Raw genomic sequence first — 19,844 nt, forward strand, 5'->3', positions numbered from 1 at the left:
AAGATCATTATCTGGTTTAATAAAAGGCAGCAGCAAACAGGACAGTTTGAACTCAGAGTTGGAGGTGGTCCTGCAGGTTTCTGGGAGCTTGTTCCAGATATTTGGTGCATAAAAACTGAACGCTGCTTCTGTAGGTTTAGTTCTGACTCTGGGGACACTAAGCAGACCTGATCCAGATGACCTGAGAGGTCTGGATGGTTCATAACATAGCAGAAGATCAGTAATGTATTTTGGCCCTAAACCATTTAGTGCTTTGTAAACAGCATGAGTATTTTAGAAATGAATTCTCTGAGAGACAGGGAGCCAGTGTAGAGACCTCAGAACTGGACTGATATGATCCACTTTCTTGTTCTTGGTGAGGACTCTAGCAGACCTGTAAAATGGTCCACAAATTTCATGGTAATTAGGTGATAACTAGCAAGTAATTTTGAAATTTCTTTGGAATTACTGCCAAATTACACCAATATTTACCTTTTAAATTTATTGAAAATTACTTTATTATAAACATTATTTAATAATTATATTCTGCTATTTCTCAATAGCTGGTAAATTATTTAATACATTTCCAAGAAAATAATACAGTTAATTGATATGCTTTATCTCCATGTCTGCTGGTAAATAGATAATAATTAGCAAATAACTTCTTTGAAATTTCTTTAAAAACTCCCTGAACTCCCTGAATCATCAGCTACCAGGTTACATTTGTGTAGACAATAAGTCACACAATGGGGAGATTTGTTTCCTGATCAGAAGTGTCTTCTACTAGTTTTGGTTTTCCACCTCCGATAAAAAGCAGCGTCTAAGGGCCCTATTTTAACGATTATATACTATTTTAGCATATAATTATTAAATCATGTCTATAATGAAGTAATTTTTGATAAATTGAGGTAAATATTTGGGGTAATTTGGCAGTAATTCCAAAGAAATTCCCAATAGGTAACTTGCTAATTATCACCTAATTACCATGAAATTTGCAGACCTGTAAAAGGAAGTGTTGCCAAATATAGTCATGGATTAAGGTTACATGATATATTCCATAATTCTACAGTCTGGTACCACTGACTCAGTGTTTACAGTTTTAAAGCGTTCTACCTAGATTTCAGATTGGCAGACAAAAAAAATGAGTGGCCGGTAGAAATGTTCAGTGACCTGCAACAATGGCAGGTGAGGAAAAAGGTTAATTTCAGACACTGTTCATCAGTATAGTGAAGTTGAATTGATCTGGTCTACTGCAAATCATGCAGTTCACAAAACGTTCCACTAGATAGAGCTGTTGACCGCAGTCTGAGCTGAACACACAGTCTAACACTGTACATACCACCATTACTACTCTACTATGAACTTTATGCTCCTACGCACTCTTAATCTCCATCCAAATAATGAGTGAAGGTGAGGTTATGTTGTCCTCCTTCAGCAGCAGTTTAGTCTTGTAATTACATTCAGGGTTGGAAATTAGCTCCAACCACCATCCAAATGCTGGTAAAATATGCAAGTGGCTGCGAGATTTGCTTCTCTCACCAGCCAAAAAAAACAATGGTAATCTATTGAGTGGCTGGTAGGTCTGGGAATCCACCAGGCAAAGTGGCAGGTGGACAAAAAAAGTTAATTTCCAATCCTGATTACATTACAATAATAATTATTATATAACACAAACTAAAACAATGCTACCAAGTGTTCTTTAAAGTTCTTAAACCTGCAGTAGGCAGAATATTTTTGGCATCATTGGGCAAAAAATTCCATAATAACCTTTCAGCATATTGTAATTCAAGTGTTCTGAGAGATAATAAGACTTCTGCACCTCCTCATGGCTCTGTTTTCAGGCTTTTAAAAAAATCTAACCCGTGACGGGAGACTTTGACCAATCACAGGTCATTTCAGAGAGAGAGCGTTCCTATTGGCTGTTCATTCAACAGAGGCAGCTGTAAATCACTTGTGAACTCCGATCAAATGGTCAAACTAGGCAGCGCTGATCAAATATGAATCAATATTCTGTTACTGTAATGCCTATTTCTGGCCGCAAATGTTTTCAGAATCATCTCATAGTGTACTGTTTAGCTGTAAAATGAGAAAGTTTGCTCCGGCTGGTGGGCGGTGCTTGGTATTTCCTCAACTGGCTTCCGGGTCACAAACTTTCTCGTTTTACAGCTAAACAGTACACTACAAGATATTTCTGAAGTCAAGAGTTATTTCATCTCACGCAGGTGCAGAACGTCCGTGCTAACTGGCCGTCGGCTGTAGTCTTTGCGGTGTGTTCGGATGCAACTTGTCGGCGAAAACAAAGGCGGCGTGAGGCGACGCGACTTGGTTGCCGCTAGTTCTCTGATGTTGGGTTGGTGTGTCCCCAGCTTGAGGAGCACTGGAGGACACAGAAGCACATGTTTGATGAATTACCTGTCTCATGCACTGCTGTCAGGATATAGTGACCGTTTTATAAAAAATACTTTTTCATATTTGCTCCATTTCTACCCACTGCAGCTTTAAGTAAAAACTAAGTTCAAGGCATATAAAAGTTAGAGAAAGTGAAATAATAATTCAATTCAATGAAAGGCCTTACTTTAAGCTTTAAAGAAAGTAAAAACATCTTAGGATACATTCTAAAAAAAATAAAATAATGCTGCAATAATCAAGCCCAGACAAAATAAAGGCATGAATGACCTTTTCTGAGATTAGCAAATGAAAGTAAAACCCTGCGTTTGGCAATGTGCCTCAGCAGAAGAAAACAGGATTGCACAACTTTTGACACTTGATAGTTGTACTGTCATGCCTGGGAGGAACAAATACAAGGACTCATTCCACTGAAAAACACATGAGCTATTGCACGTCCGATGAAGTTAAAAAAAACAAAAAATAAGTGCTCTTTCTTGTAGTTAGAAAATAAAATTTAATCTATTCAGGGTAACAGAGTCATACATAGCAGATACAGGTCCAGAACAGACATTGAAATACTGCTCAGCTGAAAAGATTTCTGCTTGTTTTCACAGCTGTTTGACAGCGCAACATGACAAGAAGACACAGACTGGAAAGATTGAAAAGACAAAATCACGTCAAGTGATTCAACAAGCATTTTCATATATGTTTATGTATACAAAGCAGTATAAAACAAGTACAATAATGGACAGTCCAAAAAACAAGGGTGTAAACATTTTGTGTATATGTGCTTTTCATGACGCCAGCGTCACCACAAATCGGATCAACCGGTAACTGCCATCGTCGAGGCAGGGTATAGAAATCAACATTACAAAAACAAAAAAAATCTCTACTCCGTCTGGTGTACTTTGTATTGAGTATTGTATTCTAAAAACTCTACACCTGTATATTTCGGCTAGCATACAAAGGAAAGCTGCAGAACACTAAGCCTTTGTGGGCCTCTGCATTGAATCAATGCCACACAACCTACTCAGGGCTTTTGTAACAGAGCACCATATTGATATTAGTGTGTTTCCTCAGCGTTGTTTCCAGTCGTACTCTACTGTTTCCATTGGTCCCTTTATGTAGAGATGGTTGAAGTAACAACTAGGCACAGCGGGTGTCAACAACAACACTTAATGCGGAGATGAAACTGGGTATTTCCAGTCTTCCAATGGACAGAGCCAGCTCATGTAGCAGTACTAAGGAAGCCCTACAACCTCAGGTCTTTGGGCAGAGTCTCCAAAAGTCTTCAGCTTGGAGCTCAAGTGCTTGTTTAGAAATGTATTGCCAGTTCAGTTTTCATTTAAATGGCTGCCACGGTGGTGCCAGTTTGCGCGTTGGGGGGACTCAGCGTCCCCGGTTTTCCTGGTTTTCACTTGGCGTCGGCGGACAGCTGCTCCAGCAGGGGGTTGGCCTCGCTCTCGGGTGTTTTGACGCTGTCGGTCCTCACGATGCAGGTGGGCCGGTGGAGGTTGAGCATCACCATTAGCTGCTGCCTCTCCATACGGAGCTCCTCGATCTGGGCCTTCAGGTCGGAGTTCACCATCTCCAGACGCTCCGATTCCTGGACAGAGATGTCGAATTATTAGACAACTACTGGACAAATAAAATTATTCAGAGTACTTTCAAATTGTTAGTTTTTGTCACTTCTGAAACCCTGACTTTTAAGTTGTGCAGTATGCAGTAAATTTGATTGTATTAGCCTGATAGTGTTTGCTCTGAGTCGGATTGAATGGCCAAAATCAGCTGTTCAGGTTAACTGAAGTCAGGCTATTCTTGGCTACAATACTTAGCTGCTTGGTTTCTGTTCATCGGTATGCAATGCTGTGTCATGGACTCACCCTTTGAAGGAAGTCAGTCCGTTCCTTCTTTTTGTTTCGGCATCGTGCTGCTGCTACCTTGTTTTTCTCTCGTCTCCGTTTCCTCCTATCGTCATCTTCATCCATCTGCAAACACAATGTATTATTAATATGAGAAACAGGCGTTTACATGACTGTAAATTACATAAACCTATAACTAATAGTAGTGATCACCTAGATGAAAAAAACTGTTGTGCAACCTCTACAGTAATTCTTGTTGTGAGCACTAGAGGGGGCAAAATGAAACTTACAAGATTAATATGCCAAAGTCCTATATTGTATTATCACATCAGTTTATCATGCCCACATACTGTATATATATGTATGTATGTATTAATCGATTAGTTGTCAACTACTAAATTAATCGTTAACTATTTTGATCATTGATTTATCGGTTTGAGTCATTTTTTAAGAAAACAAAAAGTAAAAACTCCAGGTTCTTAAATGTGAATATTTTCTGGTTTCTGTACTCCTCTATGACAGTAAACTGAATATCTTTGACAAAACAAGACATTTGAGGACGTCATCTTGGGCTTTGGGAAACACTGATGATCATTTTTCCATTTTCTGACATTTTATAGACCAAACAACTGCCCAATTAATCAAGAAAATAATCGACAGATTAATGACAATGAAAATAATCGTTAGCCGCAGCCCTAGTATACTTATCACTAGCTGGAGACTGATGTAATTTTTTTAAGAAAATTATAAAACCTGCCTTGATAGAAATCTTTGAAACATCCTGAATGAATCTAACACCCTCCTTCTTCTTTCTACACTCTGCCTTGACGTACATCTTTCATACTCTAGTTCCTCTTTTCTCTCCCTCCTCACCTCCGTCTTGATGGCCAGCGGCCTCTTCCCCAGCCGCCCCAGGAAATGCAGCGGGGACAGCATGGTGCCCAGCTGGCGGAAGTCGGCCAGTTTGAGTTGATCAGTGAGCGTGGTGGCCGAGATGCCCGCCAGCTGGCCCAGGCAGGGCAGGGAGCCCGCCGCCAGCGAAGGGTCAGGTATCTGTCCCGGCATCATGTCCGACCCGGCCACCACCGCCGCTGTGGGGGGGAGAGAGAAAAGAGGAAGAGAACGATTAGAAATGAGAGAATCGAGCCTTAGAAGAAGTCGCTGACAATGAAATTATTTTTAGTACATACAGTGGAAAGCAAAGTGTAAACACACCTTTTTAATATTGTAGTTTTTATTGCGTATAGTTCATAGTATCATTTTGCAATAAGATATATTGCGATGTATTACCTTTTTTCAACTACAAATTATGCAGTTTTTCAACATCTGTTTTATGTAATAAGATACAGTTTTCACTCGAGGTCAAGGGACCCCTTTAAAAATGGCCATGCACAGTTTTTCCGCACCAAAATTAACATAACCTTGGAGCGTTATTAAGCGTTGTTTTTCCGTCACGCTAACATGACATGGCCGATTGCTTAGGTTTTCTTAGTTTCATATGATACCAGTGTCTTCACTCTCGCTTTAAGACTGAGCCCGCTATCATCTCTGAAATACAGAATAGCGACCGTCGCATTTTTAAGAGGTTAATAGTTGATATAATACACAATATTGCCACGCAAAATATTGCAATACTATGCTGTATCCCCACATTTTTTTTTATAGATTTACTTTTTGTTCTACTCTCTGATCATGAGCCATACATTTATACCCTTCCATCATCACACTGCAGACATCTGACAGTATCTTTTGTCTTTATTATGATCTCATAGTATCGGCATTCCTTCCACAAAAAAGATTAATTCACTGTCTTCTGTCCTTGTCATCAAACATCTTTCTGAATACGGGTTGCTGTTTCCAAGAATGCATTCAAACGTTGACAGCTTTGACAGCTGTGTTATCTTCTTAGTCAGCAGCTGGTGAAAAAACAAACTTCACGGTGTCAGCAGCTACGCACTCATCTCTGTAGTTTCACATGCAAAGGGAAGCCATGAAACCGTGCGGTATGATCACATAGATCGTGGAATATCTTCGACACTTCTTCTAATAATTTAGAGTGTTTTTTTCGCCTTGATTGTTAATTCGGGTTTTCAAAAGCACTCGTGTCAAATCAAAGCGGGTAACAGTCATGCATTCCACTGCCACCCTCTTTCAACAATTTTGGGTGGTTTTTAAAGAGGGTCGACCGCAGCACTTTTTAATGTAATCAGGGAGGAATGAGGGACTGAGGGGAGAAAAAGGAGAACTTGTGCAGGCCTAAAGGAAGTGGCTGGAGAATTAAGACGTCTCTCTAATTACTGTAAGACCAAGAGTTGGAAAACCTCTGATGGCCAAATAAAAAACAAATGTTACAGATGGGAACAGTGAAACATGAGCCGCCTGTACCCTGCCCATCCCTGCAATCTCTGAGGAGAGGCGGAGGGAGACTGTGAATTTTAGAAAAGTCCTGCAAGAAATCGTTTCTCTTACTGTTCAGTATTTATGTAGAAAAAGAAAATACTGTCCAGTAGCTCAAAGACGGGTAAACATTCAGCTGCCAACAGAAACAGAATCACTTTGTGGATCAAATGCATGACTGATACAGCAGAACAACTGATACTTCAATAACTTTGGCACGCTGACAACATGTCAGCCAGGATTACCCGCCAAACCCATGAGGAAAGATTGATGATATCAGTGTGACTTGTACACTAACTGCTTGATTCACATTTGCCTCCGCAGGTCGGGCACAAACCGAACAAAGCCCCTCTCTCATATGGAACCAACAAAGACGAGTATTGTGGGGCGCTGCGGAAACAGCTGACTTTGCTGGTGGGTGACTAGCTGACAGGCCGACTGCATTGTAAGTTAAACCAAGTTTTTCTTTCTTTGCTACTTTTTTTTTTTTTTTTTGCAGGGGCTGAAAGACTCTCTCTATTACAAAAGTCATAGAGGAGGTAATGAAAAAAACACAGTTATGTAACTCTATTCTAATGTACTCCACCCTGGTTATGGGCTGGTCTCAAAGTGTTTTCACAGTTGGACTGGAGTTTACTGTCGAGCACGGTGGAAACCGAATCAGCCCACTTTTATCGAGAGGGAATCAAGTCTGAAGTGCAATGACTTAGACTCTTGAGATAAATCTCTCACATAATGCTTCAATTTTATTTCTCCTCCTGTCTCATCTACATTATAACTCATGAGTTTAACAATCTGTAGGCACAAAGTGATGGGTATTTCTTGGGGGGAATTACTGAAGCAACTCGAGTGAATTAGCCTAATGTGGGACATTTTTTTTTGCATTTCAGACTACTGGAATATATGAAGCCAATACATTAAATCCACACCCAGTACCACTCCGAAATCCCCAGGATGTGTCCTAATCAAACCAAAAAAGATGTAGCCACCCCCAATTATGGAATATAATTTGCACTAACATCTTAAATAATGCATTAGAAGACTAAAAACCTATAAATAACCATTGTTATTACACAATTCATGCAGTCCCAAATTAGGCAAATCATCCTCTACCACTTTTCAAAACCATATTTCCATAAGTGGGACAATGGAAAATTTGATTGAATATAATAAATAGAGTATATTTACACCATATTTTGATGAAAAAACATATCATAAACATATCCTAATAAAAACTAGCAGGATTGTTTTATTTGTGAGACATTTATACACTATGTCATTGACCTTTGGGTGGTCTTCATGTTTAAAGATTGGTCGACCCTAGTCTACGATTGTACATTTGAGATTTCATATGATTTTATGACAACAGCTTGTGTTAACTAATCATTTTATTGACTTTTATTTCTTTGAGGAAGACCTACACCCTTTGGAGCTGAGGTGTCCCGCATTACGGCAACTCACCCTAAATTCCTTCATTAATTACCACAAACATGAACTATTCCAGTACGACGACTGTCTAAAGTCTGTCACATCTCCACACTACTTTTGACCTGCTCGTTACCACCTCCAGTCTGCATGATTTATTCGCTCCAAGGACAAGTTGGTGTGTGGAGCCAGTGTCCAATGAGGCATTTTATTATTTAAATCCCGACTGCCCCCTCCATCTTTCTCTCCCTCCCTCTCTCCCACTGTATGTATACTCCCATTTACACTGCACTTGGCAGCAGCCTGTTGTTTTTGCTGGAGAGGAAAAGAACAAGACAGCCCTGGTAAAAAATCTCTCCCAGACAAAATTCCCTCTCTCTCAAAGTCCCGGGAGAGGTGGAGGAATGGAAGGTGCCAAGGCCTTCTCTTTCTGCAGAGAGGCTGTCTAAGAACAAGGCAAACCATATGGCAGCTAATCCAGGGGTGAATGAGAAGGAGAGCTCTTAAATAATGCCAGACAAAAGTATAAACTGTTGGGCTTAAGTGCATTCACTATAAAGTCTCAAGACTTTTAGATTATGGTCCAAGTTTCACATCAGATCTGATGACTTGTGACAAAAAGAGTATGCCATGTTTTCACTCACATTGCTCATTGCTGACCAATAACTGAGCTGGAATTCAAAAGATGCAACCCAAACTAACCCTCGGGCTGAGAGAAAACAGCCACAGGAACTGAAGCACCCATTAGGAATGACTGAGCAAATCGCTTTCAGAGCCAAAATGGAGTCCAATATCCAAGTTGGCCAGACACCCGGGACCAGTTTACAGACTCAGATTAGGCTCTGTTCTGCACAAACACATTTTTTTTTCAATGGAAATCGACACTAAGAAAATACGTCAATTCAGGAATAGTCATATTTTATGTCTATCAGACTGGCGGGTATGCAGTACATTGTAGAGCTTGGATGATACACCTATCACGATACTTGGGTTCCGATTCGATATGTATTGTGATTTTTTGTTACGTTTTTTAACACTAAACCATTGGGAAAAGTTGTATCATACTCTTCTAGAGACTTTTAATTTGAAAAATATCTAAATTAATACAGTAAAAATGTTTGAGTTTCAGCATGTATGTAGTCAGAGATGTCCAGAACCAGCAACCCAAAAAACAAAGAATAAAGACAATTCATCACAAATTAGTGGTATTTTCTATTTAATTTATAAGGGACATGTAATGTTTTATACTTCTGGTGAATCCAATCCAATCAATCTTATTTCCATACATGTATTTTGTATACAGTTCCTTTTTAACACCTTGTTTTGAAAACTGGACGTAGTCACACATGTATACTTCCTCTAACTTCGCCAAGTCCGTCGCTAGCTTTCCCCGTCAGCTCTGTTCTCTTTATACATCCATGGTCAGCTCCGTTTGACTGTATTTATCATAAATGTCAGTATATGGGTGCTCTACAGTTGTAGCGTCGGCCAATTTGACTGATCTGACTACAACAATAAAAGCGGTAACTTCCTTCTACCTCCGCATAGACTCAAATGAAGCAAATATATCAATTCTGGCATTAATTGTTTTCAAAATCGTGGAGAAAAAAAATCGCAATACATAGGTGAATACATTTTTTCCCCCACCCCTAGTACATTGTAATGCAGGCCTGCTCAGTCAGACATATTGTAAGGAAAGCCCCCCATTCCATGCTATGGCTTGTTGAAGCATGCAGCTGTACTCACGCAGAAATACCTCAGTATATAAACATACATAAACCTCTTATTGTCTGCATTACATCAGATCACACAAATCAAAAATCCCTCAGGAGGTAGTTTTGCCAGCGGCCTCTAAAACAAAGGTGAAATGGTGTCTGATGCAAGACGCCTTCAATTACAAGACATAAAAGTGAGTTACGCTCCATTCCAGACAATTTATAGTACTGTTGTAAACTCAAACACACAACAGCCTCTTGACGTGCCTCGCTTTGGAGTTGAACGTGACTTTTAAGTGGAGTAGAAAAGTTTCTTTTATGTTTAAGCCGTTCCGTTTCTTTTAACCTGCCACACAAGTGTCTCGAAATCCCCCTATGTGAACTCAACGCCCAATGAAGCCTCATCTGTACAACACGGGGAAAGTTTGCTGATGCATGTCTCGCGCTGCGTAATTATAACCCAAAAGCATGAGTCAAAAGTGATTTTTACATTTTTCAAAAGAGGGGTATTTTTCCCTTTTTTTTTTCTGTCAGCAGCAGCAGCCTGCAGCCGAGGATTAGTGGCCAGCGTTTGATGATGCAACGTCGTTACTGTGCTTTTGCAGTCGAGCAGAAAAGCCAGTGCCACAGCTTTTAGGCCCACACTGGCCTCAAACAAAGACACCTACACAGCCCGGCACCGCTGCCTCTCAGGGCTAACTGAGAGGAGACGAGCTGAAGCCAAGGGCGGGGAGCGGAAATGTCATGTATTAGTTATGAAATATAGGACCGTACTCTACACAGGTCCTGGCTTCAGCCCAAAGCTAATCTAACTGCATACGAGCCGTAGATAGCTGGAGGTGTTTGTGAGGGGTTCCTATATGTAACGTGCAGGCACTCAGCGTGTCTTGTACTGTATATATCTACTGGCTTCTTTGCTCACATACTCTATCTGTCTGCAGCTCGACCAAATGTGTCCATTTCCTGAGAGTCATTCCTGAGAGCAATTAACAGCGTTGAGGAATTCAGCCCCTTACCAATAGCCAGCAGCACGACTGGAGGCCCTATTATCCTCATCCCCTATAGAGACGGTGAAGGAGAGGGGTGGGGGGGGTTACAGGAGCTTTCAAAGGCTACTCATTACCTTCATATACTGCTGCTTTTTAAAAAGGGAGCTAACCTCTAACAGACTGAAAGCAGGAGTCTAAAGCATTTGCTTGCTAATTTATCTTTTCCTAAGACACAAACTTAAATCTTTGTGCTGCCAGAACTTTTAAATCACCGGATCATGGCGTTACGGGAAAGACATGCACTCTTTCCAAGATGCCATTTGACCACTTTTTGTCAGCGCACTTTATTAAAGTCTAAATTTGGACTAATAAGGCATCGCACGGCCCACACACCAGCCTCTTGCAAAACTCTTGCAAACAGCTTCTAAGCGCTGAAAATGAACAATGAGCGCAAAGGCTCGGGCCAAGGCATGCTCTCTCAATCTCTGGCCAAGGTCTCAGCGATCATCATTACCGTCTGCGCTCAAGTCAGGCTCGTGTGTTGAGTTACAGCCCTTTTCGCAATCCTCCGAGGAAACCAGGGAATTTGGCACCGACTTTCCTCGAGGACGGGACAGTCCAAATATACAGTATCAACATTCCTCCGACCGCTCATTATATTTTCATTGGAGGGACAAGACAGGCACGAGGAGGGAAGAAGCTCTGTAATAATGTGTGTTGTTCTAGATCGTACTGCGGTCATCTCTGGCCATTAAACTCAGGGGGTGATAGTGTGTGTGTGGGAGTGGAAGTGATTATCACAACAGAAAGTAGGATCTCTTTTTCATTTCAGCTTTCATTTCTCTTTTGGCAGTTCCCATTGGCTAAACAGCTGCCACAGATAGAAGGAAGCTTTCGAAAAAAATCCTCTTGTGAAGACGACTAAACCTTCCCAAAGCAATTCATCGTAATTATGAACATTTAACCTTGCAATATTGTCAATGATGATGAGACCCTCAGCTGTGGCGGTAATGAGCGAGCTTAATTTCCCCTCACAATTACAGTTTGGATGTCTCAGCTGGAGTACAATGCATGCAGAGGTTATCAATGAAATTACACAAGAGGGCAGGTAGTGTAAACTATCGCATTTTATTGCAGACTTGAAAAAAATGTCGAGGCAAATCGAAACACAAAGCACCTGCAGGTATGCACGAGGACTGTGGCTGCCTTCATTCAAACATTACTGTGTGATCATTGGCTGGATTCCTGCTTGGCCTGCTCCACGCCATTCAAACAGTCACACATCTATATTCTGCATCTGGGTGGTCCTGCTTGAATTATTATATTGTTACTATTTTTCTCCATGTCGTAAATCAGGATTAGACTTCGCATGGCACTAAGCTTTGGCTTGGCTCAGACGTGGATTAAATGAATCAAAAATACAAAATGCAGACGAAAGCCATTTCAAATGTATGGACTTCACGTCTATGACAAATCCAAGATATGTGCAATCCCTGACAATAAGATATTGGCCAACCCGAGTCCAGAAAATCTGATTTAATACCGCCTGTTGAAGCAATCACCGTTATTATGTAATGTGTGGTTGTCACTTTAACGCCGTTTCATACTTTGTCCTCTGATATTTCCTCATCTGCCCCACGTCAAGCACACGCTTGCTCTGATTATACAAGCCCCAGTGTCTGCACTGTGCTGTGTGTTCAGTCCTTTTGTTCATCTCGGGCTGCGAGCTAAACGTCAACGTTTAGGTCCACATTTAGTGACAAGGCTGCTTTTTGTGCAAATAGAGAAAACTGGCTTCAAGTCCAAAAAGAAATTGAGGAAATCTGGAAAGCATAACTATGTAAAGGAGCTTTTTACTGTGCTCCTTTCTTTAGAAAAAAAAAAAAGAATGTCTCTCGGTTACACCTTTGGACATTTGGGTGTTTGCTTCCACGGTGCAAATCTAGTCTGTCCTGACACACTGTTTTTACAAACCATGTGGAAAGGCTTACTGGGACTACAATGTGATACTGATAATGTGATACACACAGCACTGAATAGCTGCTCCCCCAGCATTAGTATTAGTATCATTGAGCCTAGCTGTTGCACAGTTGGCTCGCTCGCCTGCAATGCGTCTGCTGTCTATTCAGCGTACTGGGGTGCAGCTTGGCAATTCCAGTTCTCCAGAGACGCACTGGAAGGCATTTCTACTTAAAATAAACCCTGTGCGCCCACGTCCAGCCTCTCAGCCCTGTCGGCCCTGCGCTGCTCGCTTGTCGGCTCGCCAGCCCTTCCCCATTAATCCACTGCAGCGTTCCATTTATGCAGAAACCATCCTACGGATGTGCCCGGGCAGGCGCTGGGGCATTTAAACCCTCTGCAACACACGCTCGTTCACTTAGACGCACGCAAACACAGATAAAGACACAAAGGAAACGCATATATATATAAAGAACACACACATAGTTTCCCCCTGCATGGCATGTAGTTGTACGAGCGAGCACTGCACCAGCTGAAGAACATGCACTCACTATAAAGGAAAATACTGAACCTATGAACTTGAAACACATGCACATGATACACCCCTACCATCATATTTCCCATTCCATGATTGGCCTTTAACCTTCAGGCCAACAAGTGCAGATAACCAAAGCTAACCTCTGGTCCAGATAGAGTTACTCTGACACAGTAAATCTTTTAAAAGATCCTGATGTGGACAACAGGATTCTATTTTACCAGCTCATCACAACAGCACAGGGAGAGCAAAGGATTGTGATCAAGAAGTGTAATATTGGAATCTTTTTGTATGCAAAATTCACATGTAAGGCCTGTTTCGCTTATCCAGTGGAGTTAAACATACACAGCATGTGCACTATGATGGGCCAAAGCTAAGATTACACATAAGAGCAAATCTGAGCGCACATTCTTCGCTGTACTCGCAATGCTGCCAAGTAAACTTCACACTTCATTTACATCACTAATGTTTCAAGGTGAACAAGCTATGCCAAAGAAATTTAAAAAAAAGAAATCGTGCAGCAGAAGGCGATACTCGAGAGAGCATCTCTGATTAATTCAATCTAAAACTGTTTGAAATGCAGAATACTTACTCAGAGAAAACTTGTCAGTCGTCTTCTGTCAATGATGCAACTGTGTTTGGACGCTGTAGAGATGAAATGGGATATTTATTACTAATCATAGCATAAGTTAGTATTGTTATGAGAGCTGAAATGAGCAATTTTCATAATCGATTAATAGTATAAGTGAATTATTGAGCAAAAGTACCAAACAATATCTGGTTCCTGTTCCTCTCAAATGTGAGGATTTCCTTAATTTTTAGGGATGCACCAATCCGACTTTTTCAGTCCTGATACCGATAGCGATACCTGGGCTTTGGGTATCGGCCTCCGCGTACCGATCCGATGCCAGTGTTTAATTAATAAGCTGTATGCCTCGCTGTGTGGAAGTCACTGGGATCATTCTTTTATATGTAAGGCAACATCAGACCTGACAAAAATATTGCTTTCCTAACTTTCTAAAACTAAATGTAACAAATAAATACATAGATATAAATGTCTTAAATTGTTATTTATTTTTTAAATAATAAATGGTACACCAGCAACTTGGTGAAAAAGTTTCAAAATTAACAGATTACAATTCAAGTGTAAAACAACAAATTGTTCAAAACTTAAACAGGAATTAAAATTACGGTATAAAATGTATATAGTATATATACATAGAATTGAATTGAATAGATCGACCCCATTGTCAACGATATCTGATCCAGCTATTTGAGTCAGTATCGGCCTGATATCTGATCCGGTATCGGTATCGGTGCATCCCTACTTTTTTTATTTATTTTTTTATGCCATTGTAAATGCAATATCTTTGTGGTTTACATGACAAAACAAACTATTTGAAGACATCACCTTGGGTTCTGAAAAAAAATAATAATATAATAAGAATTGAGGCATACTTTAATTGATAATAAATTAATAATTATAATAATTGATAATAATAAATTATTATTATTTCTCCATCCATACCAAACAGAGACACACACCGCTATCTTATACAGTCATTTTTGCAAATCTGGTATTATTAGCTTGTTATGTATCTTGCAGCTGCATGCAAAGTGTTGACTCTCAAGTATAGAGTTGTTCTACAAATGTAGATGAACTGAAACGAGCTAGCCGAATCTAATATTACAAGTCTAGACAAATGACACGACTGTACAGCAGTAACAAAGTTTAAATCCACGTGTTCCTTTAATGTGAAAGTATAAACCCGTGCAGACTGCATGCAGTATGGTGCACCAGACTTAGCTTAGCTTGCAGTTACATTGAAACCCCCACAGTGTGTGTAGCGTTACATAATCCTCTTCTCACAAGGCTAACCGACACTTCTCCTGTTTAGCAACACTGAAATGAAGACTCCCGATATTAAAAATATAACCCCTCAGCTCGACACAAGCTGTAATTTGTAGCTAAACGTGTCTGTAAATAACGAGCTGTAAAGCGACTATTGCTACAATAAACAACATTGTAGCAACACATTGACTTCTCTGTGTGAGAAACTTTAAAACTATTAAAATACTTTTTTTTTTTTTACAGTAATTCAGTGAAAACACATCCTCATATATTAATATTAACTGATACAAAATAACTCATTCCAGCGTGTTGGGCGTTCCAGCGTGTTGAACGTTCCAGCGTGTTGATAAAAGTGCAACAAATATGCAAATATTGTTGCAACATTGTTGCTAACTACTATAGCAGAGATCGAACAGCAGCACAGCTCGACGGTCCACACACACAGTCTTCTTACCTGTTGTGCGTCCAAAGATCCGCAGTAATAATGGGTCTGTGACGGTGCTGGAGGAGCAGGAGTCGGATGCAGGTTTTGGGACTAACTGAGGCCGTTGCATCAGCCCCGTTTAAGTACTGCTCTCTTGTCTGTGTGAGGGCTCAGGAATGCGGAACTGCTGGTCCCACAGACGTAAGCATGGATGAAAATAATGTAAGAGAGAGGAGGGCTGAAGAGACACAGAGGTTTAGTTTGCTCCACCCCCTAGCAACCAAATAACATACACAAGACCAGAGAGGAGGAGGAGAGAGGAAAGTTTCAGATAGACATGGAAGAGTAAATAGACGCCTACTAACCTATTAACGAGTCAATAAATATAAATAAATAGAGTTATGGCTATAAACACAAACACGCGTCTTAGCTGCAGGTGTTTTATCATTTGACAGTATAGGTGGGGGTGGGGGGGGTGAGGAAATTGAGCCCTTGCCAAAAAATACAGTGCTTCATAAGTATATCAGTCCAATTGGTAACTTATTTATGACCTATAATATCAGTGGTGAAAGAAGTCTTATTCAGATCCTTCAGTAGGCCTACAAGTAGATATTCCATAGTCTCATTAATAATCCATTATATTAGATAATTATCTTTTTTTAATATTTTTTCCCCTGGGTATATACAGGTGTTTGTTTATACAATATATATATATATATATATATATGTATGTGTGTGTGTATATATACATATGTATATATATATATGTATATATATATATATGTATATATATATATATATACATATGTATATGTATATATATATACACATATGTATATATATATATATATGTATGTATGTATGTATGTATATATATGTATATATATATACATGTATATGTATGAATGTGTGTATGTGCACCATCATACTAGCTTATCTTTTTTGTATATCTTTTTTTATTCCTTATTTTGCTTGTCCTGTTTTGCTTTTTTTCTATTATCTTTATTCTTTTCTTATTTTTATCTATGTTATCACTTTCTTTATTTAATTTTTTTATTGATTTATTTCACTATACAAATATGTAAATATTGTAGGGATGATATAAGTATGAACATCATATGTAAGCAAATGTAAATTTATGTTAACTCCTGCACTCCTGTAATAAAGTATAAAAAAGGGCTGCATTAAAAATGTTACTTAAGTAAAAGTATAGAAGTATTAAAGCAAAGTGTAGGCCTACTTAAAGTATCAATAGTAAAAGTACTTATTATGAAGAAACACTCCTTTCAGAGTGTTATAATTGGCCTACATTATTATTGGATGTTAGTACTAAATGTTGTAAGTTGTCAATGTGCAGCCAGTTTCAAATACTTTAAACACTACTGGTGAGTAAAACATCATAATTTATAAGATCCTCAGATGTTTTGATCGTAAAATTTTAATCTAAAAAGTCATTAGTAACTTTAGCTGTCAATTAAATGTAAAAACAGTACAATATTTCCTTCCGGTATGTAGTGAACTAGCAGTATAAAGTAGCATAAAATGGAAATACTTAAGTAAAATACAAGTACCTCAAAATTGTATTTCACCTCAAAATGCAAGTACCTCCAAAAATGTTTTTTACTCATAATAAAAGCATTAATGTCAGTAGGTGCAAGACCTCTGAATACATTTGGAGGACTTATAATGTGACACTGCTCTCAACCTTTTAGCTTGTGACCCCTTAAACAAATCAGTGTCTACTTGTGACCCCTCCTCACAAGTTATGGCCTCAGTGTGAACATGAGACGTTAACTCAAGCATGCTTTTACTTTCATTTGAAGGATTTTAGCAGTATCAGCTAGTTTACCAGAAATTAGCAAAAAAATCAACATAATTTTGTGCAACAGAAATCATGTTTTTGATCTCTTGTGGGGTCGTCTGGTGTGGAGGATTAACACGTGGACACTTTACCCTGTAGCACATGCTATTATTAGTCTATAGAGTGTTAAATGACATTTAAATCCCTCATAACACACTACTTGTGGTTATTTATGGGAAGGATGTGGCACTGAGCCTGATTGCTTTCAGGAAATGTTTGACGTGTTAAAAGAATGCAAAACCAAGAATAAGGAAAGTAGCCATTTAGGCTTTTATGGGGAATTGGGTTAGTCAACAGCCTATGATGGTTCCTGAAATCAAATGACTCTTTTAAGTACTCAAATGCAACTTGCAGCCTACAATTGACAAAAACAAACTCATTTAACACAAACTGTACAGTTCCAAATCAAACATTTCGGGTATAAATGTATCTGACGACATGTTTTGGTCTTATTTTTATCATCACTTTCTGTTTAATCCCTAGGCTATTTACCTTTCAACTGGTCAGGGTAAACTTTCATTATTCATGCAGGCAAAAATGAAAGTACAAAACTGAAAAATCTTATTTTGACAACTGTTATGATACATTTTCATTGCTTTTATTTCACCTCTTTTTCATCCAAGTCATTCGGCCCTCAAAGTTACATTCAGATGTTTGCACAGATTTATTCAAACTGTGTCTATCACACATATTTAATAGAGAAACACACCATTGCTTCTCTCAGACAAACTCACGGAGAGGGAAATCGTATTATTTCAGGTGGTGGAGGAAGTTTAATGCCTAAGTAATGCAGTAAATCTTGCAGGGTATTCACACATGTAGCTTTAGCTGCTGTGAAATCCAACTTTATTTTCTCTCCTTAATAAAGCTGTTACTTGATTCATAACACATAACTAAAACACACATGCACAGAATTATCATCATAATAAAGTATTTTTCTGATGGAATTTCCAGAAAGTTCCAGAAACCTTGAATGTGAATGTCTCCTCCTGCTGCTTCCCTCTAGTGTGGGCACCCATAACTACATCCCTCTGGTCTGCTCCTATAAAACTGAAATGTGTCTGTTTAAAGCACATTATAGGGACATGGATTTATACTCTCAAAAGCACTGGAAACAACCCTTGGAAATATAATACTAAATGGCTTTTCGGTCTCTCTTTCATTTCTGTTTCAGTGTTTAAAGTTGTGCATGACTATAATGTATAGTTTGATATATAGCCATGTAAATGGTGGCAAAATCTTAAAGGGCCAGTGTGTTACATTTACAAATAGGATATAATTAGCCCTTCATATCTACATAGGGAGCGGGTTCTCTTCACGGAGTCCACCATGTTGCACCGCCATGTTTCTACAGTAGCCCAGAACGGACAAACCAAACACTGGCCCTAGAGAGAGACATTCATGTTTTTACGTTACCTGAAGGCCACCGTAGTTCTCTGATACGCTCCTAAAGCTCCTAAAGTGGTGTTATCATGGTATGGATGGCCTCTGAGCAAGGATAACAGCGTTACCACGGTTTTACACTCAGCGGCTCACATTATCGCAGTCTTGGAAAGGGAGGAGTGAGCGAAGGGTAGTTGGTTGCAATTTGCAACCACACCAGTAGATGCCACTAAATCCTACACACTGTACCTTTAAGGCACTGAAAACAACCTTTGGAAATATAATGCTTTTTAATGTCTATATTAATGTTTAAAGTTGTGTATGACTGTAATGTATTGTTTCATATAGCCATATAAATGATGCCGAAATCTTAACCAACTTTACCTGTGGATTACTTTACAAATATCAATACCGAAGTCACAACTGAACTGCAATATGATATCCAAAAAATAAAAAATTTGGGGTGTGTTATCCTCAAATTGCACTAAAATAGTGTGTTCTAGTATCATTGTCTAGTATCATCCTGTGCACCTTTTATTATATCTCAGGTTTTTATCGTTACCATTATCTGAGGCTCAGTTGGGTTTTACATGATGCCACCTCAACTGTTCCACCTAGAACAAGCAGCTGAGTTATTAGAGGCTCACCAAAATACCCCACTCTGTTCCTTTTTTTAGATTCTAATTTGGTTCCGCCATGATTTATGTCTCGCATCTGAGGGGAGGTCGGAGGGATGGCGGAGGGGGGGGGGGGGAACTGTGCGTCACAGTCGCTCTTAACATAGATGACAAATTTTTAGGGGAGTCATTTGGGGTTAATAAAGCAGAACTGAGCCAACAAGCAGACAGATTTCATAAAACAGGAGGGTCCAGGACATCTGTAAGACGGTTCAGAGGTTTTCCCTTTTTGCAGGTGTAGACTTTCAGCTGGATTCCTCTGTGCCTGCAGGAAGGCAGCCAGAGATGTCACTCAGTACATGAACACACATGGTGCGGGCCCATTTGGCACTTTAAGCCTTTAAGAGGGAATTGTCCCCGCCAAGAACAATAAGCTGTGATAATGACACTGTGAAAAA

At 39.5% G+C, this 19,844-nt stretch overlaps 1 protein-coding gene across 1 annotated transcript; it reads right to left on the reverse strand.

The window, feature by feature from the left end:
* Window positions 1–2,857: 2,857 nt before the first annotated feature.
* On the reverse strand, window positions 2,858–15,903 carry LOC141755834 (jun dimerization protein 2-like). The gene is made up of 5 exons (XM_074615087.1): window positions 15,556–15,903; window positions 13,842–13,894; window positions 5,103–5,320; window positions 4,251–4,355; window positions 2,858–3,973 (listed from the first exon to the last, which is right to left on the reverse strand). Exons 3-5 carry the CDS (start codon window positions 5,295–5,297, stop codon window positions 3,782–3,784), a joined length of 492 nt encoding a protein of 163 aa, XP_074471188.1. The 5' UTR covers window positions 5,298–5,320; window positions 13,842–13,894; window positions 15,556–15,903; the 3' UTR covers window positions 2,858–3,781.
* Between the last annotated feature and the right edge of the window lie 3,941 nt (window positions 15,904–19,844).

Source organism: Sebastes fasciatus, chromosome 18, assembly GCF_043250625.1.
Source record: "Sebastes fasciatus isolate fSebFas1 chromosome 18, fSebFas1.pri, whole genome shotgun sequence".
NCBI lineage: Eukaryota > Metazoa > Chordata > Actinopteri > Perciformes > Sebastidae > Sebastes > Sebastes fasciatus.

Bases quoted from the DNA above. Each gene is read 5' to 3' on its own strand.
- LOC141755834 (XM_074615087.1), bottom strand. From the start codon at position 5,297: ATGATGCCGGGACAGATACCTGACCCTTCGCTGGCGGCGGGCTCCCTG. The intron at 4,356-5,102 runs GTGAGGAGGGAG...TTGTGTTTGCAG, and splicing joins CGCTGGCCATCAAGACGGAG to ATGGATGAAGATGACGATAG. The intron at 3,974-4,250 runs GTGAGTCCATGA...ATCTCTGTCCAG, and splicing joins GGACTGACTTCCTTCAAAGG to GAATCGGAGCGTCTGGAGAT.